The following is a 26,922-nucleotide window of genomic DNA, read 5'->3' as shown; positions in this document are numbered from 1 at the left end:
GAAAAAATAAAATTAATTTCTTAAGAATTTCAAATTAAAAATATTACTACAAAAAATTTAATTCTCAGAATTAAATAATGACAAGTTTTCATCCATGTGACGGATGGGTCCAACTAGATTAAATGAAATATTATCCTTATCGCTAAATCAGAATATCAATTTTTATTAATTTAATACGAGACTGTATTTGTTACCTATTTTAAAAAATTTTAATATAAAAATCTTACTTTGTCACTATATATTTTCAATAACAAAATAAATAAAATGCAAATTTTAGTTACAAATTTACTCTAGGCATTCTATTTATATTTATGGAAGGCAATTTGTGACATTTTCTTCGGAATTCGTACCAAGCCAGTTCATAGCGTGGCGGATAATTACTAATGTGAAGATCCAGTGACAAATCAAAATTCCCGTCACCAAACAGATCAGAATTCCCGTCATCACATTGACGATAAATTTGCTGCCATAAAAAGCTGTCGCGAAAGAACAAGTTTTCTTCCAGTAGAATTAAATTAAGAACACTCGCTCTCTTTCTCTCTCTATAGTCTCTATCTCTTGAATTTCCAAAAAGTATCAATCTGACAAAATATAACACACCAAACTCTCTTTCTTCCTTGCTTTTCATTTCTTTGTCTCTTCGAAAATTAAAAAAATAAACCCATTTGAAAATTAACGAAATTTAAAAAACAAAAAACAAAAAGAAAACAGAAATGGGATTAGCAATTAGAGAGAGAAGGACTGTTGGTTGGGTTCTTGTTCATAATTCGTCAAAATTAATTTATTATCATTTTCAACTCAAGAACAAGAAACCCAACAAAAAAATAAAAAGGAAAAAAGAATTTCTTTATTTCAGTTACTATTAATTATAATTATAATTACTTTGATGGATAGATAAATTTTATATTCTTTTGTTCTTCTCTTGCAAATCTCACAACCGCACATCTCAATCACTTCCACACGCATCAATAACCCAATCGATACTATTAACAATGATAACTTCTTCTTCATCCATCACCCTTCTTTTTTGTTTCTAGCGAGAGAAAGTAACAATTTTTTTTATTTTTTTATACTTTTGTTTGACAGAGAAACTTTATTAACCTAATAAAGTTTGATTCTTGGAGTTAGAGTTGGATTCGATCCATATCCTTTTCCATGTTAGAAGATTGGTACTGATTGTTCTTTTTTGGGATTTTAGGGTTTTGAAAGTTATGGAAGCTGGGGGTAGTGGTGGTGGTGGCTCTGAGGGAGAGAAAAAGAAGCCTCCTGAAGGAGAAGTGAAGTCTAAAAGGAAAATGAAGACTGCTTCTCAGCTTGAGATTCTTGAAAAAACTTATGCAGGTCCTTTTTTTTTTTTTTTCTTTCATTTCTTCAGCTTTGCTGTTTTAATTAATCAAGGTCTTTTTTTTTTTTTTTCTTTACTAAAAGGTTTGCTAATTTTTGAAATGTAGCTCTTTGAATAACTTATTATGAATGCATTTTAGCTAGAGTGTTCTTGTTCAAATTTGGATTTTGTTTAACTGAATTCTTACTCTTTAGGGTTTTTAGCTTTACATGGTCTCTTTGGAGAATTCTGATTTGTGTGGGAAATTTTGTTCTATGTATTGTTCAGTGGAGACTTACCCATCAGAGGAACTTCGTGCTGAGCTTTCAGCACAATTAGGGCTAACTGATCGGCAGCTGCAAATGTGGTTCTGTCACAGACGTCTGAAGGACCGAAAGGGTCCACCAGTGAAGCGCCAAAGAAAGGATGAATCACCAGCACCATCTGTAGTGCCAGGTGGTGAAGTTACAGGGGTAGCAGCTGAGGTTAGAAATGAATTGTTGCCAATGCCTGCTGCAGGGTCTAGTCCATTTGGTCATGGAATGGATTCAAGGCGAGTAGTCGCCAGGACCCCAGGGGTGGCTGTTGCAAGGATTTCTAGTGAAATGTCAGCTATAAAGAGGTACTATGAACCACAACAGGCTATAGCTGAGCTTAGAGCTATAGCCTTTGTTGAGGCTCAATTAGGGGAGCCTTTGAGGGAGGATGGTCCAATTCTTGGAATGGAGTTTGATCCCCTACCACCAGACGCTTTCGGTGCACCTATAGGTAAATTGGTTAATCTTTATTTTTTTTTTTAAATTTCTTTTCTGGTTAAACTTTGTAGAACTAATTCATTATTGGTATTTATAGGAATAATTTGGTGCAATAGAAGATACAGCTACACGACTGTTGCTCCATAGTCTTGTTTATGATTTTATCAGAGTTATATCCTTCCCCCAGTTGCACTCTTACATGCATTTTCATTTTTGATTATTCTTCCTAAATAGTATAATTCATAGAGCACCTCTTTCTTGGTCAATATTCTAATGTTTTGATGTATGAAGAAACTGTACTGCTTCCTTAATGCCTAAAATATGAACAACCTATGACATACTATTTTAAATATTATTATCACTATCATCACTAATACTAGAGTAGTTTTCTTCTTCTTACTATTACAAATAGTGTTCAAGTTTTCTCATTGATGGACATAAAATGCCCTAAAGTTTGGCTGGAGATTAGACATCTCATGTTGACATGAGTACCTTGTGCAGCAGTGCTGAGCAGGTCCTTAAAATTAATGTTACTCAGTTGGGTTTTGACCGAGTGACATTGTGATTATGAGATACCCTTTCCAGTACTCTGAGCATAAACTAGGGCTATTATTTTAAGTTCTGGTGCTAGGCCCTTAGAACACGGTGTTTCAGTTGTTCACATGAATAATAAATTCATGCTTTTCAATTTACTGCAATTATAAACTCTCTTTTTGTTTCATATGGAATGCCATGCTGCCTTTAACTTGACATATCAATTATTGTTCTTTTTACTTGCTTTAGTTTGTGTCCATCTCTATATGCCAGCATTTGATAACGTGCTGAGGTTGAAATCTGGTGATATGTTCTATGTGATACTAGGAACAGCTACGGTGGGCCAGCAGAAGCAGCCTGGACGGCCTTATGAGGCCAACTTGTATGAGCGCCCTGATGTGAAAACTATCAAGGTTAGGCTACATTCTTTTATTTATAGCATTGTTAGAGAACAAGTTAAACAAGTGGTTTTACTACCAATCTCTATCGATGTGTAAACATCCCCACTGTATAGGGGGCCTGTTATTCTGTTGATTGTATTTTAAGCTAGATTTTGATGAATTTTTTCAGTTACTGAAAATAGAAATGCTTCAATAATAGCACGTAAGGCTACAATATGGAGGTTTATAAGTAATCTTTCGGAATGTGATCTCCATCTTTTGGTCCTTAGTTCATTAAAATCTGTTGGGATTTTTCCTAGATGAGAGTAGGTTGAGCAATTAGGTTATTATATATTTGTAAAAATAAATTTTTTTATTGGTATAGTGACAGTCATTTTTTGGGAAGGTGGAATTAAGTAGAATTCGACTTAGGTCTGTGTTTTCTATTTAGTATTCAATTTTATGAGATTCTAAAATCATATTTGGATGCAATTCCTGCAACTTGAAATATGTAGAATTTGAAAGAGAAATGATGTACTAGTGAAAGAAATAACTCTAGGAAGCTTAGAGAGGTTTAGTAAATTTTGCATGCTGTTTCTGTTCTAAACATGTTTGCATCTTTTCTTCTCTTTCTTCTCATTCTCTTCCCTGCTGGAGTAATCAGCTCCTTTCTACTGTCATGTTGGCCTTTTTCCTTCCCATAGCTTTTATGGTACTTGTTATCAGATGCTTTACTGTGCTTCAACATCATGTTTTGTGCAATGTGAATTACGTTTTGTATGCAATGTAAATTATGTTTGGTATGCCCTACTGTGTTTTCTATATAAGATCCGCTTTCATGCTCAGGGTACAAGGCCTGTGCATGAATACCAGTTTCTTCCACAGCAACCAACTGTTAGAGCAGATGCATATGAGAGAGTTACCACGAACTATCACTATGGTTCACCAGCTGACAGTCATAATACCAAGACAGCAGCATTATCTACAGCTCGACCATTCGTGCATGCAAATGAGCAAGTGTCCTCTGGCTATAGTTTTCCAAGTCAGTTGCCCAGTCTAAATCTTATGCCTCAAGAAGGCAGGCAGGGCCATCTCTTGTCATCTGCTACAGGAGAATATGATACTGTACTACGAAAAAGCTCCTTGACTAATATTGGTATGGATGCTCACCCGATTAATGCATTGGACAATCCATTTATGCCATCTGATAAGAGGGTTGCCCCTGATGAGGATGTATTGCGTATTGAGAGGAAGCGCAAGGTAAATTTTTTACTGCATTCTTGACATATGATAACTTCTAGTGTCCACTATAATATATGCTTATTTAAATTCTTACAGATTGAGGAGGCAAGAATAGCACGTGAAGTTGAAGCCCATGAGAAGAGGATCCGAAAAGAGCTTGAAAAGCAAGATGTGTTAAGGAGAAAGGTCCTGTCTCACAATCCATATCATTTTTTTTTTTCCGCAGATTTGTAAGTCTTTTGTTGATGGAATTATGTAACTTATGCTCTATATTCAGAGAGAGGAGCAAATAAAGAAAGAAATGGAAAGGCATGACCGTGAAAGACGGAAGGAAGAAGAAAGGTTGTTGCGTGAAAAACAGCGAGAAGAGGAGAGGTATCAGAGGGAGCAAAGGCGTGAATTGGAGCGTAGAGAGAGATACTTGCAGAAGGAGTTTATCAGAGTAATATTGGAGACCTTTTCTGTTAACTTTCCTCTTTATCTCTTTGTAATTGAGGTTACCTATGGTGAACTATCCTTTTATTAAATTGCATGTGAGGGTAAGTTGGCTTTTCTTTTTCTCCTTCCTTTCTTTGTTAATCTTTGTATCCAGGCTGAGAAAATGCGACAAAAAGAAGAACTACGCAGAGAAAAGGAGGCAGCAAGGCAAAAGGCTGCTACTGAGAGAGCAATTGCACGTAGAATTGCTAAAGAGTCAATGGAGCTAGTTGATGATGAACGCTTAGAACTCATGGAGTTAGCTGCCTCAAGCAAAGGATTGCCTTCAGTAGCTTCTCTTGACTTTGAAACTTTGCAGAATCTTGATACATTTAGAGGTTGGTTATGTCTGATCTCATTTCCTGTTCAGAAACATCTGTTTGCTTATATGCAAGTAGCTCATTCTTATGCTGTATCTGCACTTCTAATATCTTCACTAGCCCTCTCAGTGCTTGAATTTTATGTTATTTAAACTGATAGTTTATATTTTCTTTTGCATCAATTGGGTTCTGAACTTTCATTTACATGTATAACTTGCATTTTTTAAGACTGCTATCTCATTCTTATGCTCTTAGATCATGTCTCTATATCCCATAAATTTTTCTAATCTGATATGCCTTATTTCTCATGTTAGTGTATTAATCGTTTTGAAAGGGGTTTTGTTATTCATATATTCTTATGTTTTTTGAACCCAAATAATTATTTTGATATACAGAATGTCAAAAAAGCTGTATCTGTATGGCATGAATGGTTATCTTCATGCGTCAGAAGTTGTGAATGCTTTTAATTATTCAAAAACCATACATAAAGTTGATTACTTTACCTTTCTAATCGTGACTGAAGACAAGCATGTAATACGATGTCATGTTAGATACTACTGATGGTAATATAAAGCAGGACTTGCTATAGAATGCTTATCATTTGGAATTCAGTTCTATGACTACTATTAGCACTTATGATAACAATTATTTAATTGGTATAGTGGCCTTTTTTAATGTTTAGAATGTCTGGATTATTTCTCCATGCAGATGTGTATCGAAATCCTAGGATATAGTCAAATTCGAGGCCTTGTTTGGTTATGTAGAATGACTAGCTATCAATTGGGACTGACCTTTGGTTGCCATTTCTGAGGTGTTTTGTTACTTTGAATGATGAGAATGGAAATGAGAAACCGAGAATTTGCCAGGGTTTGGTTTTGGGTTTTAATTCAGAATTAGGCCCTTGAATGAGTACATTGTTTTAGCACTTTCTAAAAATTAATCTGAAAAGCTCATAGGATGGAACTTTGATTGTGTTGATTTCATTAGACTGCAGGAACTTACATTTCATATTTTATTCTTTATAGATAAGCTGGCTGTGTTCCCTCCCAAATCTGTGCTATTGAAGAAACCATTCTCAATTCAACCTTGGAATGATTCTGAGGAGAATGTAGGGAATCTTTTAATGGTGAGTTCATTGGTTCTGTATCTTTTTTCATTTTGTTTGGGAGCTGATATTTATTGGGAAGGACAGCCACAGGAAGAGCCTTTTAATTTGCTATTATTGATAATCTTTGTACATTTTTTATAGAAGCAATGACCAGAAATTATGATCTCCTGTTTGCCGTCTTATAATAGTTGGTAGTAACTACTGCATAGAAAAGACTGAAAATGGTAGAACTTGGCTTGTCTTTTAGAGTGACACTTTTGGTGTAAATATTGACTGCTATCTTCTGCATTCTCTCAGAGTTCCTTTGTGTGCATTCCTAAGTTTGCCATTTACATTCTATTATAGGAGTCAAAAGCCATCATTATAAATATTAAATAAATAAATATTTTAGTCTATAATATAAGATAATAACATTATTTATTAATACTATTATTAGATATTAGAAAAAAATTAGAAAATACTATTATTAGATATTAGTACACAGGCACTTTGTCTTCTGTTGAATCGTAACTGTTTATGATCATAAATGTTTAATAAGCAGAGTGGTGGCAAGTAATGTCTTGATAGGACTACTTAACCTATTAATTTATTAAATAAGAATTATTATGAGGGGATATGTAAGTAGACTGGAAGGCTAAGACCCAAACGTGGCATTTTATGCTATGAAATAGTAGGTGTTCAGTGGCACATTGTTTTCTTTCATATCCTTTAGGATATAGCCCTTTTTCACTACGGACTAGCATCATCTCTTGCTTCGCCCACGAATGCTACCCAATAATAGAGTTCGTACCCTAGACAAAGTAAAGGTAAAAGAGAATACTAAATTTCTAGTTCTCGTCTATGTAAATTAAGGTTTGATTATGTTGATATTCTTCATGGTATTAGAGGTCAGTTGCATTACGTTTTCTGAATCTCAGCCTCTTTTCTTTTCTTTTCTTTTCTTGACATTGGCATATTCAAATTTCGGAGCAGGTTGTATGTGGAGTTGGAAATACGAATTTTTGGAGGGACTTTTAAAATACCAATTGCTTATCATGTTATTTTTATGTCAAACTTTCCCATCTTTACAAGGTCTTGAAGTAAATTTTGAAACTGCAGGTTTGGAGATTCTTAATAACTTTCGCAGATGTTCTTGGGATGTGGCCATTCACTTTGGATGAATTTGTCCAAGCTTTTCATGATTTTGTGAGCATCTCTGGATCTTTTTAAGTGCTTTGAGCTAGGCTGTCTTAAATATAATGCTACCATTTTATATCCATTTCCTGCTCTGTTCTTTCAGGATCCAAGGCTATTAGGTGAAATGCATGTTGCTCTTTTGAGAACCATAATTAAAGATATTGAAGATGTTGCGAGGACCCCTGCCACTGGATTGGGGGCAAATCAGAATAGTGCCGCTAATCCTGGAGGTGGCCATCCACAAATTGTTGAAGGGGTAAATCTTCTTGGTTCTTTTTCACTGAGGGAATTTCATATTTTTCAGTTAGTTCTGTGTCCTCCAACCAAAATGGGTTTGGCTCTGTATCAGGCATATGCATGGGGTTTTGATATATGCAGCTGGCAACGGCACTTAAATCCATTAACATGGCCTGAAATTTTGAGACAGTTTGCCCTTTCTGCTGGTTTTGGGCCACAACTAAAGAAAAGAAATGTTGAGCAGGCATATCATCGTGATGAAAATGAGGTGCTTTTTCTTTTACATTCCTTTTTCCTTTGTTTAGCATAGAAACTGTTCCGCTCCCAATAGGCCAAATGTTTAAAAAAAACCTTAATTTGATCTTTTTTTTTTCTCTTCAAATTTAGCAAATTCTTTAATATTATCAAGTTTGGCAACAAATTCTTGCTAAATAACTGCAATCCTCTGCTTAATCATAATTAATAAAATGCCTCATTAACCAAAAATTGGGGGTGGGCTAGTATGCTGCTTTTGGAATGATCTAGATTTTGATTGTACCTTATACCTCATTTTGTTCATCACTCTTATAAAGTAAATCTCAATGTGGATAAAACTGAAGGTTTCCTTTCTGAGGGAAAAAATTGTTTTTATCTGGATGATTATGTTGTCCTGTCCAGATCCCATAGCTGTAGGTTTATTTTTCTGATGGTTGCTGTATTTGGCATGCAGTTGCTTCTAGCAGAATAATTTGGCATGTTGCTTAATTCTGAGAAGTGCATTTTTTGCAGTAGTACCTTAACCTATGGCATCTATATGAGTGGATACATCATTGTTACCTTTTCACTATTACAACTGTAATTTGTTTTTCCTAATTCAGGGTAATGATGGTGAAGATGTAATTACTAATTTACGCAATGGCTCAGCAGTTGAGAATGCCGTTGCTATAATGCAAGAAAGGGGATTTTCTAATCCGCGTAGATCTAGGCATCGCTTGACACCTGGTACTGTTAAATTTGCAGCATTTCATGTTCTTTCTCTTGAAGGAAGCAAAGGTTTGACAATACTAGAAGTTGCTGAAAAGATTCAGGTAACTTAAATTACTGACTACTCATATATTCTTTTCTCTTTGTATATGGACCATATTTGATTCACTTTTTAAAAAGAAATCTGGACTAAGGGATCTCACAACGAGTAAGACACCAGAAGCTTCAATTGCTGCTGCTTTGTCAAGGGATTCAAAACTTTTTGAGAGAACAGCTCCATCGACATATTGCGTGCGTCCTGCCTATAGGAAGGATCCAACTGATGCTGAGGCAATACTTTCAGCAGCCAGAGAAAGAATCCGGACATTTACGAGCGGGTTTGTCGATGGAGAAGATGCTGATGATGCTGAAAGGGATGATGATTCTGAAAGTGATGTGGCAGATGATCCTGATATCGAGGATTTAGGTACTGACTTGAACCCTAAGACAGAGGCTAGCAATTCTCCAGAATTGAGCAAATTCAGTGCAAAAACTCACTCTGAAAATGGAAATGAGGGTGGTGATGTCACTAGAACTCCTCAAGTTCGACTTCAGAACCTTGGTGAGGGTTTGTCTTTAATGCACTCTGACAGCAATAATGAAGTTAAAGGTGTTGCTTCTTCCATTGATCATTCTGTAGATGTTGGAATACCCACCAATATCAAGCAAGAAGATGCAGATATTGACGAAAGCAATCTTGGTGAACCATGGGTTCAAGGACTAATAGAGGGGGAGTACTCTGATCTGAGTGTTGAAGAGCGCCTCAATGCATTTGTTGCATTGATTGGTGTGGCGATTGAGGGAAACTCAATCCGGGTCGTCCTTGAGGTATCATCACTTTTTCCTTCTGGCTAATATTTAAAATCAAACTATTTGTTTCTTCTTGTCTGAATTAATGGCTTTTCAGGAGCGCTTGGAAGCAGCAAATGCTCTGAAGAAGCAAATCTGGGCAGAGGCACAACTTGATAAACGTCGTATGAAAGAAGAGTATGTGACGAAAATGCATTATCCATCATTTACAGGAAACAAGGTGGAACCTAACCTTACCACGTCTACACCAGAGGCTAGGCAAAGCCCTTCAGTTACTGCTAATGAAAAAGTGAATGAAATGTTGATGAATGGTGGTGCACAGCAGGAACAGTCAAATGGTCCACAGAATGACATGAATTATCTTAACAATATCCCGTCCGAAGGGAATCTGCAAATGCAAGATCTCTCTGCTGGGCCAGATAATCTACTATATATGCAACCTGGACTTGTTGCAGATAAGTCGCGCTCGCAGTTAAAATCCTTTATCGGTCACAAGGCAGAAGAGATGTACGTGTATAGATCATTGCCTCTCGGCCAGGATCGCAGACGTAATCGCTACTGGCAGTTTACCACATCTAATTCATGCAATGATCCTGGCTGTGGCAGAATTTTTGTTGAGTTACGTGATGGTCGCTGGAGGCTTGTAGACTCTGAAAAGGTAGAGATTTTTCCCAGTCAACTCTCTTTTGCTTCCAAGTTCAAGTATCATCTATACCATCCTAAATGTGTGTCTTGAGTGTGGATTTGTGGATGGTGTTGCGTTGCATCTGCAATATCCCGTGGTATGCATTTCTGCTTTTTTCTTTTGAACTAGAAATTTAAGGAAGCAAAAGCAAGAGATGTCGGCCACATGTAATATCTGTCTTTTGCAGAGCTAATATGATATAGTAATCTTAATCCTGGAACAATGACTGGTGCACCTCCTCCTAATTTTTTCCTTCCAATTGCTACCGCTTCTTTTGCATACATACACCTGCTTTTTTTTTTTTGCTTTATTATAATCGTTTCCAAAATTCGCATACAGGATTTTGATTCTCTGTTGACATCTTTGGATGCTCGTGGAGTTAGGGAATCTCATTTGCATATGATGTTACAAAAAATTGAGATGTCCTTTAAGGAAGCTGTTAGGAGGAAGCTGCTAAGTGCTGACATGGAGAGACAAAGTGGGGACACTGTGAAAGCAGAAGCTGGTGATATGGTTACTGGCCCTGATTGTCACACTGGTACAGATAGCCCAAGCAGCACTGTATGTATTGCAGACTCTGATGTGTCTGAGACCTCAACATCTTTTGCAGTTGAGCTAGGAAGGAATGAATCTGAGAGGAATCAAGCGTTGAGGAGATATCAAGATTTTGAGAAGTGGATGTGGAAAGAATGCTTTAATGGTTTAGTATTATGTGCATCGAAGTATGGGAAAAAAAGAAGCAGACAATTAGTTGGTGTTTGTGATTACTGCCATGGGATTTATTTCTCTGAAGATGATCAATGTCCTTGCAGTAGGACATGTGAGAAACCTGGGAGTGATTTGAATTTCTCTAAACATATGGTTCATTGTGAAGAGAAATCAAGGGTTGGGCTTGCTTACAGTTCACATGCTTCATCTTCTCCACTGAGGATCAGGTTGCTTAAGATGCAATTAGCTTTGATTGAGGTGAGTGCCTTCTTTTTTTCTTTAAAATTTTCCCTTCTAAATTTTGATAAATTAAATTTTGTTTTTATTTATTATATTGTTGTGGTTTTCCATGAGTTTGACCACCGGATTGAAGCTTATCATCTGCTTTATGGTTTTGCAGGTTTCTCTTCTGCAAGAAGCTCTTCAACCTGTTTGGACTAACGGTTATCGTAAATCATGGGGTATGAGGTTACAGTCATCATTGTCGGCCGAAGACTTGCTTCAGGTTTATATTTGGCATTCTCTTTTAAAATTATTATTTTTTAATCTCGTGCATTTAAAATATAAACCTTTTACATTCACTTCTCTACTTTTGGATCAGGAATCCGAGGTTTTGAATGTAGTTTTGTTGCAAAATTAAGCCAGTTGTTGCATGGAGATTGCTTGTTATGGTTGTGTTGATTGCATTACATGTCAAGTTTACTTTTTTTGTACATGAAATTAAAAATTTAGAATGTTAGGGGCATTTAATTTAACTATTATTCTCTACTTTCAATTGACCCTTCTTAGAATGTTACTTTACCCATTCACCGTGACGATTTTATACAAAATGTAGGCAATGTGGCCTTTCTGTTCTTCTGCCTCTTGGCTGACATACCTTGCCCTTTCTTAATATACTATATGCTTATTTTTCCTCAGGTCCTGACATTACTGGAGGTTTCCATTAAGAGGGATTACTTGTCATCTAAGTTTGAAACAACCAGTGAACTTCTGGGGTCAATTCACTCGTTTGGATCTTCTGGTAATGATTCTTCCCGGAAAGAAAATGTTCCTGTGCTTCCGTGGTTGCCACGAACGACAGCAGCCGTAGCTCTGAGGGTCATGGAATTTGACTCATCCATTTCATACACGCCACATCAGAAAATGGAGTCTCAGAAAGACAGGGGCAATGGAGACTTCATTGTAAGCATTTCTAACATAAACTAGTTCCAAATCATTTGGACTAGAAACTTTCTTTTCTTTTCTTTTTCTTCCCATTTTCAAAATGACATGCATTTATCAACTAAAGGCTGCTGTTACAAAGTGATTCTTCCCGTTAGTTGTTTCCTCGTCATTCAGTTTGCAACTTAGCCAAACCTGTGCTTGTAAAAGAATTAAGTATTTCATGAATAGAATGGCTACTTCCATGCTCAAAGCTTTCTCCATGATTTTACTACATCTCCTACTTCTAGAAGCTGTCATTCCATGCGTGAAGATGATTATAACCTAGTTGTGATGGACTGCCTATGTGGGGACATAGTGTTGGTGTTCTGATCTCTGTAAGGAAAACAACATGATGATCAGGAGAAAATGAGGCGTGTGAATGATGGATGGACGCTGATATCAAATTAGTGGTTAGATGGAAAGGATGTGGGGAAAGTGGAAAAAAGCACCTATAACTTTTTATAATAGTTAAGGTTGTAAGCTACTGTGCATGGATGAGAGATTATATCTGTGACTGGATAAGGATGTTATAGCTAAATTAGCTTGCCATGGAATCTTTTTCTTAATTAAGGAAGTTTGATTTATGTATAAATTAATTTTTTATACGCTAACTATTCTCTGAATTTTTCATTCATAATCCTCAGAAGCTTCCTTCCAAGTTTGCCATTGTGAAAAACACCCAAGATAATGAAGCCACCAGAACTCATCATAAAGCTCCTCATAAAGCTGGGTTATTTCAAGAAGATAATTGGGCTGATGTAGGGATTGGTTCAGCTAAATTGGCGCGTGGACGGGCAAGCCGAGGCAGAGGTCGGAGTCATACCAGCGGCACAAATTCCCGAAGCAGGGCTGGTAGTTCTAGGTCAGAATCAGGCAAGAGAAGTTTGGCCTCAAACAATAACAGATCTGGGCAGGTGCTTTCATGGAAAGGGCAATCACGTGCACGAGGAGGCCGTAAGCGTGGTCGCCGCAGTGTTAGAAGTAGGCAGAAACCTGTGAAGAGAGCAGTTGATGTTGCTGCTCAGACAAATGTTGCCAAAGAAATAATCTATGAGAAAGTGCCAACAAAGTTGGAAAGGGAAGACTGGAACATCGATGAAACAAGATTCCAGTCAAGGATTGCTGAAAACCTCAGCAGCTCAGAAAGATCCGAGTATGATGATGAAAATGGTCAAGCTACAGGGGATGAATATGATGATCTGCCGGTTGATGACTATACTGGCGGTTTTAATGGAAAGTCTGATGACTTACTTGAGGGAAGTGATTATAACATGGATCCCAACGAGGAAGAAGACGATGAGGATGACGACGAAGCAGACCTAGATGAAGATGATCAAGGGGATTTGGATGTTGAGGGATATATAAATGGGGACTCAAATGATGATGGAATCAGGGATGGAGATGGAGAGCAAAATGGGGATCCAGATGAAGGCACTGGATCTTCATCTTCAGATTTCAGTGACTAGAGAAGTAACTAAGCATAGAGAATTTTTAACGTACAAGAAAGCGATTTCTGATTTATAATCTTTAGTCTTCTGCACTGCATCGCTACCTTGTAATTGAAGCTCAAATGTACTTATAGAAGAAACAGTAATTGTGCATAGCTGACAACACATTCACTGTATTAGATTAATTATCAATCAATAGTGTAGTCTCTATCAACTTTCAAATGCGGCATGCTGAATTCTGGTTTTCCATTCGACGGCATGCTAGTGTACAAATGACCTTCCCACATCTTTCTGCTAGTGCTTGTATCTATAATGCAGCTGATTTTTTTTATTTTTTTTATTCTTTGTAGACTGGTGTTGCAACGAGATAATAAGGTGGTCAATTTTTTATGCAATAAGAAATAAGTCTAGCTATTAACTGTTAATTTAATAAACATTCAATGACCTGGAAGCATGTTTTACTGAATACTAAAAACTTAAACTGCTTTATTGAATACTACAAATTTAAACCATGTAACCATTATCCACCCTCAGCCTTGAAATTTTTGACAAACTGTGACCCAACAAGAAGTATACCTTTGTTTGAGGATACAATACTCAGAACATTAAGGAGCTGACACTCTCAAATCTAATTACTGAATCACATAAAGCAGTATCGAGAAAAACAAACCAGCCTATAATACCTCATTCTATTGCAAAATTCATAGTTCCTAAATATGTATTCACAGAATAAGTTTTTTTTCTTTTTTTCTTTCCTGGAGTCTAGAGATGTATGACATTGAAGTTGATCTTAGGAACCTAAAAGCTTTTTGATTCCTGCTTTCTGCTCTGATGTCAGCCTTGTTGGGAACTTGATGTTAAACTTGATTCTCAGATTTCCCTTCTTTGCTGGATCTTTTTGTATTGGCATTCCTTCCCTTGGGACAACCTCCTCGTAGCTTGGATGAATCACACTATTTATTGGAATGGTTAAGTTCCTTCCATCCAAGGTAGTGAGATGGACAGTGTAACCTGATAGGGCTTCAGCTAAAGAAATCTTTTGAGTGACGATTAAATCATTACCATCACGAGTGAATACAAGATGAGGTTTTTCATCAATTATGAAGACAAGATCAGCAGGAATGACATTTGGATGTTCATTCCCTTTCTGTGGGAAGGTAATCTTCGTGCCCTTCTTCCAGCCAGGCTTTATGTCGATTGTTAGGATTTCCTGCACCTGCATAATCTTGCTGTACCCCAAAGTAAATAGAAACACCAAGTTAGGAGACAGAACCAATAGCCAAGAACCACTTAATTTTAAGACTCAAAGACAAACGTTTATCCTTTTCTAGATTACAAAGAGATGCAGGGTAACGCACTACATATTCTGTGAGAAACGCCACAGATTTTCCTCTTTGACGTATATCAGAAGTCACAAACATTGCATTGTGAAGCAAGCAATTTCACAATGACATCTGCTCCAATTGATTCCAACAGAAGGGAGCAACTATGAACTAGATGCAGGGAAAGGAAAAAAAAATTCGATGCTAAAAAACCATTATTGCTTGACATATAGAAAAATTGCACCTAACTGCCTCTCCCTCTCCATTTTTATCCAACTTTCCTGTAAATTGGATCTTCTAGCTCATATAGAACTGGGGTCTTGTAAACCAGAAGAGACAATTAAACCAAAATGATGTCCTTAAATATAATTGATATTAGAAAACTATTTCAGTGATTACAGAGACATTATTACTAATGCTCTTTTGCGAGGAAGTTTCACATTAATCTGCTAGTCTCTTACAAAAGAAGAGGCATATTACTAATCTGGATCGGTAAGCATATGTACCAACTTAGACCCCAAAAAACTAATGGACATCATTTCCCCGAAACTAAAAGATAACAAACACTAGTTATCTAAAACCAGAGCATGCATGTTCATCCTCCATTTGGTCAAACAGCTGAGAGTCAGTAGTGGAATTCACTTGGCAATTAAACTACAAATAAGTATTATAGAACACAGAACAAGGAAAAAAAAAAACAGCACAAAAATGAACACTTGGAACTTACCCGCTCACATCAACTATCTCTCTAGATATCTTCATCTTCCTAGTAGACCCTTTATAAAGCTCCTCAAGACTACAGGGCAACCTATTCTCGATTGGAGGATCTTTTCTGGGCCCAGCTTGATGCATTGACCCTCCTCCTCCTTCACCATAAGACCCAAAAATATCATCACCAAACATTCCACTTGAGAACCTTGGTCCCCTCATGCCTCCACCACTACCTCCCATGCCTCCGAATGGGCTTGAATACCCAAAAAACTCGGCAAAAATGTCATCTGCGCTGCGGGGATTGAATCTAACTGATCCAGGAAAATCTCCAGTGGAAAAGTAGGAAGTTCCACCGGACGTATCAGGGGGTGGTACCTGACCTTTTAGACCCTCTTCACCATATTGGTCATATACTGCTCTTTTTTGGGGATCGCTAAGGACCTGCAAGAAAAACATTAAACTTCATTTTCCTTTAAGAAAAGCATATATCAAAATAATAAAAGTCCCGATATGGTGTCATCCAAAATTGGTACCTAGATAGTAAAGTTGTACACTTTGCAGTCATAGATCAAAGAATAAAAAGATGGAATCCCTCATGCTAGCACTAAAAAGGAAAAAAAAAAAATCTGCAAGCTACAGTGAGAAAGTATCTTCTATAAATTCAACAACAGAAACCGTTTCAAAACAGAGAAAAATCAATAAGAAACGATAATCTATAGGCTGCAGGCCATAGTTAAAGTTCTACACAGCAGAAAGCAATGGAATGGGAAGATTTCACTTTTATTTTCATTTTCGTTTTGATATTGACAAAGAAGTGAAAACCCAGAAAAGAATTATCATGATAAAGCAATTGAAGAATAAAATCAGATAAAAAACTAAATATTGAAATGGTTAATGCCACAAATCATTGAAGAGAAGTGAACCGTAGGTACTATTAAGTAAAGGTATGATACCTCATAGGCTTCAGAGATCTGTTTAAACTTAGCTTCAGCTTCTTTTTTATTATTTGGGTTCTTATCAGGATGCCATTTCATAGCAAGTTTCCTATAAGCTTTCTTCAAGTCATCATCTTTAGCACTCCTATCTACTTGTAATATCTTATAATAATCAACCCCCATTTCTGCTTATTCTCTCTTTCTCTTCTTCACTTTCTTTCAGAAAAGATGCTTCCTTTTTGCTCCAAACTCGCTTTCTTATGCCTCTCTCTCTTTCTCTCTATTGAGTAGTACCAAAATTTTGATTCCTGATATTTAACTGAGCCTGAGGAAGAGGAGGGGAGGTGGTGGTGGAGGTGGAGGTGGAGGTGGAGGTGGAGGTGACGGTGTTGATGTAAGTTGTTCTGTTTCCTTCCTTTTTTTTTTATTATTATGAGACTCTTGTGGAAGGTTCCAGAAAAAACCATGGTGAGAATGCTATTCTTACATATAGTGTTGGCAATATCATGGGTCACTAACTCACCGCCATTTCTTTGATCGCAGCTTCGGACCCACATGGCTGATCTGATCGCTTGTGATCATTTTTGTACAGTTGATGTCGGCTGTGACCGTCGCAATAAACATCATTAATCCGTCACCGTTTGGTAATTTTCTAGTTGTAAGTAACAAAAAAAGAAAAAATATTAAACTTGGCATATTTTTCAGTGCATTCAACATGAAAAGAATGACTATTTACAAATTTGGCTGTGTAAACAATTATGAATTTATGATGTGATCAATGGAGTTGGCATAATCATGTCATGCTCTGTCCTACCTCACTCTTTAGTATACATGTCAATTTAGAATGGTAAAATGCATATTTAAATATTTAATTTTTCTTTCTAATTTAATTATACATTTAAATCTTATTTTTAATAGTATTTCAATATTTATAAATATTATATATTTATCATTTAAAAAAAAATTCTCTTTTTGAATAGTGTATATTTATAAGAATATAAAGTGTAAACTAAACTCATGTTTGAATTAAAAATACCTGTGAGAATTTTTTTCTTTATAAATTAGACAGATTCATTTATGAACATATAGATGTATTGAACGAAGTCATATATTAAAATATTATAATGACCAAATAAATAAAATCCATTAGTGCAAATATGCATTTAGCTATTATAAGATGGAAGCATTTCTAATTAGTATATTAACTTTTTATTTTTATTTATTTAAAATATTTCTATTAAATCTTTTATAAAATTATAATTTTTGAATTTATAAATATAGAATTAATTGTAAGTGATAATCTATATCAATTAATGAAAGTATTTTCAATAATTATTATTAAATTAACAATAAAAAATAAAATGGGTTATAATTTAAAATAAAATCTAAAAAAATTATAAGAGTGGCAACTACTAACTCTAAAAAATATTTTCATGACATAAGTTTTAATACTATTTTATTTATAAAAAAGACATTTGAGAGAAAATAAAATAAAACTATTAAAGTTGAAAGAGATATCTTGGTATTATATAATGTATTGACTTATTAATATGGAATTCATTTAAAAATTGTACTTATGTTATTAGAATTTAGTTTAGTTGTAACTAATTGCACATAAAATCGATTATGTAGAATTTTAAATTGATTTTTACTCTATTTAAAATATATAAATTTTAAATTTTTAAATAAATTTCATAAATTATATAAAATTTAATCAAATAGTGTATCTTGTAAATGTTTGGAGGCTAATATGCGAATGGCATCAATATTGAGAGAGAATTACTATGACTATTTATGTAATTTTAATTTAATTCCTCTTAAGAAGGAAAGGAAAATAACAGAGGATTTTCATCCCAATCTAAAACTAAAAAATTGAGAGACTTTAATCTGAAATAGTGAAAACATTATTGTAACAATTTCATACATCAAGAAACTAATACAATATATCCTTTTGTCTTCTTTTTCTTTCTTTTTTCATGTATTCTTTCCTTCCTTTTGCTTCTTCTCAGATAAAAATATAAAGTACAACACAAATTTATAGTCATTCACCATTTATTTATTAAATATGATATTATTTTTATTGTAATTTTATTTAATAAAATAAAATAAATTAAATTATATACACTACGTACTATAAAAATAATAAAGAATCCTATTTAATATTCTAAGAAATAAAATAAAAGTTAATAATAAATTGTATATAAGTTTACTAATACATATAACGAGTTAATTGTGTCATTAACAAATTATATTCTTTATTATCATTATTGAGTGAATACAATACTCTATTTTCCTCTGGTGTTTCATATTTAATATCGATGCTTCTAATTGTGATTCAATATATCTGACTCTCTACTTTCAGAGTAATTACCAAATAGATGTTACTACCAATTTCAAATTCATCAAGAAAAGCTACTGTGGCACATTTATTTTCTTTTTCTTTCAACTAAATGAGGTACATTTAATATGCAATAATAAGCTATACATCTATATTTATGTTCAGAATCTTGAGTAAACAAACAAATCCAACAAAAACAGGCATCCCCAATGCTTTAATCTTTAAAAGGCAATATAATAGAGCAACAACAAAACCAGTAAATAATATGAACAAAGGAGAAGAATTTCATAGTTAATCAATCTGATCATAACCTAAACAAAAGAAAAAAGAAATAATAATAATAATAATAATAATAATACTATCTTGTAAACCCTCTAACAGAGAAAGGGAAGATATGTATATTGATCAGCAAACAAAAGAATTTTAGATAACTACATAATCTCAGAGAAACTGAAACAGAAACCATAGATAATGATTCAAGTCTAACAAGGAATCTGTTCGGTGAACCATTTGAGCACTTTAAATGGAAGCTTTATGATGCCCATTGCCAAATTCGCCAGACCAGCACAACACACACAGCAAGGGCACAAGCAACTCAACACGGTCCTGCCATTACCAATACCCAATATCACAAAACAGAAAACGATAAACTAGTTAAAAGAGAATCTTGATCATCTACCCAAGAATTGAAGGGTTTTCTTAAGTAAAAGATCAAGAGCACAATGAGTAGACTAACAAGAAAGAAACAGAGTCAGAGAAAAAGAAAACTAAACATACCCAATAACCCAGATAACTGCACCCACAAGAGATAAAACCAGAGCAATCAAAGCAAATGGCAACCCAAGCAAGAAACCCAATGGCCTGCAATCTCCCATTTTTGTATTATTTTTAGAACTTTTTTTTCTCTTTCTCAGAGTTTCAAGATTTGAACAGAGAAGGGTTACAGAGGAAACAAAATTTGAAAGAGTTGATACGCTACGCTGCAGGTTTCAAGGTCTATTGCGACCCGGACGCGGATTATAACAACAGCTTACCTTATTGGGTCTTCTTCTATTGACCATTATAGCCTTGGGAAATTGCAAATTTTTCTTTGATTGGATAATTAAGGTGTTTTTTGTTGCGCACGTCGGTGGGTATTTTAGGAATGAACAAGTTTAGAATTTTCGTGTCTCATTCTTTTGGGTGACGAAGTCTCAATGGCAGCCAGCCATAGGGTGAATAGTTGCTACATTCTTTGACATTTGAAATGGTAAATACATATCAAAGAAACTCAATTTTGATGAGGTTTCAAATCTTCTTCTTTTGTATTTTTTGTCCTTTGAAATGTCAAGTCTAAAACTCACTTTTTAAATTAATTTCATATAATCACCGGTTCTTAATTTGATGCACACGTATTTAGTGTTAAAGGTTGAGATTTCCAATTCGAGATATTTCTTTTTAATATATATATAGTGGTTTATTTCCAATTCCTCTAACTTAACGCACTAAAATACTAATCATATTTAGTGTTAAAAAAAATCACATATCACCACTAAATTATAACATTAGATAATATAATCTTTTTCTTAAATTAAAATATTTTATGCTCTATCTTTCTTGGTTTTATTATGACAAGTCTAGTCACATATTCAAAGTGGCAAGTTGAATTGAAATATTTAAAGGTTATTCTTTAATTGATGTATTTAAAATAAAGCTTAAACCGAGTGATTGAATAATTGGGTGTCACTCAATATAATTTTTATATTATAGGTATTTTTTACAAATAATGTAATCTTTCTTGCTAAATTACAACGTTAATTGAAATGTATGAAAGAAGAGGGAAATAAAATTTGAACTTCGATCCTTTCAAATGATGTTTGATGGCGTTCCTTTATATTATTTGGGTAAAGCAATAGTTAGTGCTAACTTTTCCTTACTGAAATTTGGAATACTATTAGAAAAAGTTGCGCACTAAGGAATTGGAAAGTTGGGCTTCGTTTATGGTGTTATCATGCCCCACTTTGGGCTATGTTTGAACGTAAGGCCCAATTCTCTGACAGTTTTTTTCTGTGGACTTATGATCCTTTCGGCTCAAGTTGAGGCCCAATACTACAAAATAATCCAGATTTTTCTGTTCTTGAACTGCTCATCCCAAAAAAGAAAAATCAAGATTTGTATGGAAATATTCTTATGATTTTAATTTTGTGCAATAGTACATTTACAATCAAATAAAATTTAAAAATATAAAGAGATTATAACTTAATGGAGATTTTAGTTAATCTAGTTGGTAAAACGATAGAAATCAGAAATAAGATAATATATTATGATATTATACAAATAAGATTAATGAGATAAAAAAATATTATAATAGGATAAATATAACATAACTATATAATTAAATATTACTATATAGATGAATATTTTCTTATAACGAGACTTCAAAAATTTATAGTTTATTAAATAGAGAGTTTATTAATATTTATAACTAGCTCAAATTGAAACCATAATTTTTTGTTATTATATAAAGGTTATTTCTATACAGAGTATTCCTATGAAGAAGTTTTACAGTATAAATACATAGGAATCACACAACAATATATATATATATATAAAAAAAGACAAATAAATATTTTATTAAAATTTTTTTAAATTAATTCCCAAGCTCTGATACTATACAGAAATTCGTACATCAGGGTCTATATAAATAGAGTTGAAACCTCAATTTACACAAAATGGATTGACTTGCAGTAAATCTCAATCTACAATACATATATTTTCACTTTATATTTGTATTCATATGATGAAAAATAAAACCTCACGAAGAAGAAAGTATACAAATATAAGATGTAAAATAGGCATTGATGAAATGGTTATTTCGAGTTAAGATTCTGTTTTGCCCACTTAGGATGGGAAATAAATCGAGCCGAGCCAAATTAAGATGAGTTTAAATTCGAGCTCGACTTGACTTTTTATATTTAAATTTGAGATCAATTTGTTTCAAAATTACTAAGCTCGTAAAAATTTGAATTCAATTTGTAAATAGCTTGTTTATTATGTTAAATGAGTTAAATTCGAATTCAGCTCATTAAATAAATATATAACAAAAGAATTTCAATTTGACTACGAATTTGTTAAATCTTTTTAAATATTAATTATTGTTATTATAATAACTAATTATTATAGTATCATTATTATATACAAATATATATGTATATAATATAAGTAATATAAATATATATATATTTATTTATTTATGTTATATTATATACATCATTTTTAATTTAAAAATTAAATTATTCAAATTCAAATTCGAATTATTAGAAAGAACTATAAACGAATTCGTAAATAAGTATGACCATGAACCAAATCACAAATCTATTTATGAGCTTTCTAAATGAACTAAGCTTGAGCTCATGAATAGGGTCGCGAGCTAATAAATGAATAGGTTTGTGAGCTAACAAATCAAACTCTATTAAATTCGAATTTAGCTCGATAAAATCATTGAGCTCAAAACTAAGCTCGAGTTCGGTTAAATTAATTTAATGAATAAATTCGAACGAGTTTATTCCAGAGCCGAATTCTAAATAGCTAACGAAATATTTGGTTCATTTCCAACTATCACTATATATATATATATATAGACAGACAGCAGAGAGAGCAATTTGCTGTACAAATTAAAAACAAGCATGAGAACATCTTTTGTTTGTGCAACGAATATAAATCGAAAACATAAAGGTATGATGTCCAAACAAAATACGTATTGTATTGATATGTGCATACTGTACGGACACGTAGGTGACATGTACAAACAAATTACTCTTCACCACAAAACCACCATTACGCAAAGACAAAACCCTCTTCTTCACATCTTTACATTAAAAATATCAAATATTCATTTCTCTTCCATTATTAATATAATTTTCTTCTCTTCTCTAATTTGTACATAAAATTAATGTTATCCTGCTTCGATTGAAACAGTTCATTTTGCTTTTGTGCCGGGCCCTTAGTTGTCAAACCTAATTAATTGATTCGACCTCTATTATTATTATTATTATTATTTATTACACTAAAATTGAATATATTCATCTATTCGATTAATAGAGAGCACTAAACATCATTAGACAATAAGATAGCTCGGTAATTTTTTCAACTTTTTTTTTACATTAGCTTATTAAAGATAATTATTTTCTGAATTTTTCAAGAAACAAACATTCTGATTATCATTTGGATTAACTCTTTCGAATATGGATACACATTTCGTTGATTACCAATTAATCACACACCTATTTAATTTGTGTTAACCCTTAACTGTACTATAGAAGGATACTTTATCAACTAGCATAATTATATTAATGGACTCTTTTAAACAAAATTCTGGATCGAATTGTAAGTTTACTAACTTACTCCCATTTATATTGCAAACTCGTGTATAATCAATAATCAAATTATATGCTAAGAATTCATTGAGTAAAAGGGACAATAATTTCTTTAGTTATTATCATTGGAATTGATACATAAGTGGATTTTTGATGAATATGTGAGCTGCATGTGCCCATAAAATCCACCAGCCACCACTTACAAAAGACACTACAGCATGTTTAATTTCACTCCTGCAGTCTATTTACCAAATTCACTCATAAGTTAGTAATCTAGTAATGGGTCAATACGTTTTAAAATGTACATAAGATATCACAAATTCAGATTTGATAATCTTTTTCCTTGAAAACTACCTGTGAATAGAAAACGTAATTAAGGAAATGCTAATTCTTAAAAAGTAAAAAAAAAAAAAAAGGTATTTATGACATCAGGATGATGTTAAATCAAATAATAAAAATAGATTTTATAAAATTAATCTCGACATGATTTTATTGGTATTTTTAATTATAAAAAATAAAATAAGTCTCGATTTTACATCTCATATCTACCATCCAATATATTATCAGTAGATCATTGTCTATATCATTAGAGTCTCGAAATAACTATCTATATTAAACGAGTCCTCCAATCAATAAAAAAAGTTTTATACTTACGTACATATTTATGAGTTAAATATTTTATACTGTAATAGGCATATCACTTTTATGAGGAGTTATATAAAGTACTGTTCATTAGACTTTTCACTAGGTAAATACATTAAATGATCACTAAAACACAAAAAGAAAAAAGGAAAAAGAAAATGAGAATAATAAAGAAATTACAGCAATAATTGTAGGGTATAAAATGTTGTGTGTGTGGTGTTGGACCTTTTACTGAATTGTGTTTACAAGGTTGTAAATGGCAAAAGAAGAAGGGGGACCTATTTTATTTTGGAAAAATGACCAATTCTTTTTTTTTTTTTTTTTTTTAATTTTTGATAGTGAAAGTTAGATTCCCTAATTACAACATAATCACCAGCAACTGCAATTATTGCTATTTTGAGGACCCATTTGTAACATGTATGTCATTGTCTATCAACAGGACCATCTTACAATAAAGACATCTTCATCTCCTTTTCAGTTTAGAACATCTCTCAATTTCAAAATTTTGCTTTGATCTTCATATGGTCCATATTTGATCCATAGAGTCTTAAGTAATTGACCCACTACCGTTTACTTGCAAATTGGTCATCCACGTCATATTCCATGCACAAAATTCCTCTAAAATATATTCTTCCCTATACACAACATACATAAATAATTAAATATATATTTATAAATATCACATAAGTAAGAATTTCTCACTTCATAAACCATTTATATATATATTACAAAGCTTTATCTTTACATCATTTCTATTATTTCCTTATTTCCTTTTTAATCTCAATGAATTTAAACTCTAAATCTTTTTTAGTATACATATATCTAAAATGAATGTAAAACGTGCTAGCTAGAACTCTTATACGATGGTAAAAAATTATTTCAAAAATTTTAACGCAGCTACATAATCAAATTGGAATTCGAAATTCTAGTTAAACTAGAAAAAATTTTTACCATTTAATTATACGCTCGTGAATTATTTTAAAATTTTTAATAAAATTCTGTAAGGTTTTGAGTTTTAGAAAATCTCCTAGACAATAGGAGATGTGGGTTTTGATATACAATACAAATATAACGAATTGATGAAAGACTATGATTAATTTCCTTGAGATTGTTGATCATAAATATTTCTGAGGTAGCATCACCCAAAATGGTCTTCTGTTAACTTTGGGTTTGTTGCCCCTTTCATTGCCCTTCTATTCTAAACAACACTTGGCATAAAGATTTTGATGGTGTCTATGCTTATGATTATGACAAAAACTTGGAAAATAATGAAAGTGAACCGATTGAAATAGACAAATCAAGATGAATGAGAATATCTAATAGATGTGGCCATTGTTTTTCCTTCTAATAAATGAGCAAAATTGGACTGACCAGGGGCTCTCTATATATTATTAAACACTATTACATTGTAGAATTTTTGAAGTGCCTGACAAAATAAGTAGGAACACAATGTAATATCTTTTTTGTTTGATTTTAAGATTGTCATTTCTTGTTCTGCTTTTTGCTTTTGGACTTCAATTGTTTAGAGATCAATTTCCCCTTGATATTTACCATATTGCGTATTCAATATGCTACAATGCTAAATTTTGATCAATAAGCTATTGGTTTATAATTTATTTCTAAAAATACATGACCCAAATATTATTGAAATAAGTATATGATTTTAATTGACAAATAAAATCGGTCTAAGAAAGACTTAATATTTTTTTCTTTTAGAAAACTAATAGATAGGTAGCAAAATCCGCTGCCTATAAATAATTTTAGTCAAATTTTATATCTAATATTTACTTTTAAAATAATCTCAATTTATCGTTCGATTAAAATAACTCCGAATAAATTTTTTTACGAATTACTCCTATTGAATAATTAATTATTAAAAAGTTTTTTGGGAGCAAGTTGATTGGTTTATTAAATTAAACTGATTCAAAATAAAGTGGTTTCGGGTAATATTAAAATTAAATATAAAATTCGATAATCATTTGGTATAACGAAGCTCGTAGTAAAATGCCACTCTATCAATTAAATAATAATATTATTTATGAGGTGTTAGGTTGGTGCCCTCTCAAACTCTTGTTTTGAAGGATTAGAATGAATCATTTGTGATATTGCTAAGAAGGAAAGAAAACATAAACAAAATGATGTACAATAATGGACCGATCAAATCCAAGGACACCACCACCCATGACCTGACCTAACGAATTTCCTCATCAAACTTTTGCCTATATTTATTTGGGTGGGGTTAATTAGTAATTTCCAATAAGTCTAAATTGTTCTTTTATTATTCGTTTTAGTGATGTCACAACGTGCATTTTCTTTATAATCTACATTACCAATTAATATCAACGAAATTCTTACTTAATAATATAGTAAAAACAAATTATAGATATTATTATTAATTATTATTAATCAGTACAAGGGAGGAAGGGGAAGGAGTCGAGTCTGATTTCTACCTTTTAAAAAGACCCGCCACCAAAGCCACATCCCCCTGGTGATACTTATAAATTTAATTAATTCTGTTGCTGATATTTTTATAATATAATACAACAATTCTCAAGGCATCAAAATGACTGGCTTTGGGTGAAAATGATGTAACTTCCATTATGGGAAAGGACAAGAAGGAGCAGACCAGCTTCAGTGTCACCTGTCCCCTCCTCCTCCTCCTCTTCTAAAATTCAATATTTACATGTATATTTCTTGTGCCCTAATAAATGTGTTCTTCTTTCTTTCTTTTTCTAATTTTCAGTTACTACTATGCACCTGCAATTGAGAGGTGATCACTGCCAGCCACTTTCAGAACTGTTTTCCCAAAGTTGAATTTGCACTAGTGATAATGAGTAGAGCCTTGATAATTTGGTATTGCTTTAACTGGTTCAATATTGTGGATAATAATTTTGTTTTATTTTTGTCTCCAGCAGGTCATTATTTAATGCTTTTACCATGAATGGGTATTTTTTATTTTCCTTGTAAGACAAACTCTTGAAAAGGATGTATGTACTGTGAGACATGCTGTGAAGGCATATCCTTTCCAGAGTACCCAAATGAGAAAAATTCCACTGTCTTCTCCCTCTACTTCAACAAAAAAAAGTATACGATAAAACCATGATATAATACCAAACCCATTACAAGCGTATTCAGTAATAACTAAGAAAAAGTGCAAATGACAGACCATAAGACCATATTCTTAAAAGAATGTTTATAAATATTTAAAAA

At 33.2% G+C, this 26,922-nt stretch overlaps 3 protein-coding genes across 5 annotated transcripts; 1 reads left to right on the top strand and 2 right to left on the bottom strand.

Annotated features, from left to right (window-relative positions):
- Positions 1-588: 588 nt before the first annotated feature.
- Positions 589-13,740, top strand: LOC8269122 (homeobox-DDT domain protein RLT2). 3 transcript variants are annotated; one of them, XM_015718484.3, is made up of 19 exons: positions 589-1,341; positions 1,613-2,092; positions 2,941-3,026; positions 3,840-4,253; positions 4,332-4,421; positions 4,513-4,677; positions 4,828-5,050; positions 6,058-6,158; positions 7,239-7,325; positions 7,420-7,572; positions 7,666-7,821; positions 8,411-8,620; positions 8,697-9,117; positions 9,196-9,383; positions 9,463-10,023; positions 10,390-11,016; positions 11,159-11,263; positions 11,677-11,940; positions 12,606-13,740. In XM_015718484.3, exons 1-19 carry the CDS (start codon positions 1,212-1,214, stop codon positions 13,425-13,427), a joined length of 5,283 nt encoding a protein of 1,760 aa, XP_015573970.1. In that variant the 5' UTR covers positions 589-1,211; the 3' UTR covers positions 13,428-13,740. The 3 variants fall into 3 exon arrangements, with proteins under 3 accessions (XP_015573970.1, XP_002517852.1, XP_015573968.1); XM_002517806.4 differs by having other exon boundaries at positions 2,947-3,026; positions 8,697-9,383; XM_015718482.3 differs by having other exon boundaries at positions 8,697-9,383.
- A 125-nt stretch (positions 13,741-13,865) lies between these two features.
- On the bottom strand, positions 13,866-16,827 carry LOC8269123 (dnaJ homolog subfamily B member 4). Its single transcript, XM_002517807.4, has 3 exons — positions 16,396-16,827; positions 15,459-15,883; positions 13,866-14,638 (listed from the first exon to the last, which is right to left on the bottom strand). The coding sequence occupies exons 1-3, from the start codon at positions 16,558-16,560 to the stop codon at positions 14,200-14,202; spliced, it is 1,029 nt and encodes a 342-aa protein (XP_002517853.1). The 5' UTR covers positions 16,561-16,827; the 3' UTR covers positions 13,866-14,199.
- Positions 16,828-19,078: 2,251 nt separating this feature from the next.
- On the bottom strand, positions 19,079-19,724 carry LOC8269124 (signaling peptide TAXIMIN 2). The gene is made up of 2 exons (XM_002517808.3): positions 19,493-19,724; positions 19,079-19,321 (listed from the first exon to the last, which is right to left on the bottom strand). Exons 1-2 carry the CDS (start codon positions 19,588-19,590, stop codon positions 19,198-19,200), a joined length of 222 nt encoding a protein of 73 aa, XP_002517854.1. The 5' UTR covers positions 19,591-19,724; the 3' UTR covers positions 19,079-19,197.
- Between the last annotated feature and the right edge of the window lie 7,198 nt (positions 19,725-26,922).

The sequence above is a fragment of the Ricinus communis genome, chromosome 7, assembly GCF_019578655.1.
Source record: "Ricinus communis isolate WT05 ecotype wild-type chromosome 7, ASM1957865v1, whole genome shotgun sequence".
NCBI classification, from domain to species: Eukaryota; Viridiplantae; Streptophyta; class Magnoliopsida; order Malpighiales; family Euphorbiaceae; genus Ricinus; species Ricinus communis.
The sequence above is the reverse complement of the archived record's forward strand: the minus strand, read 5'-3'. Positions and strand labels throughout refer to the sequence as shown.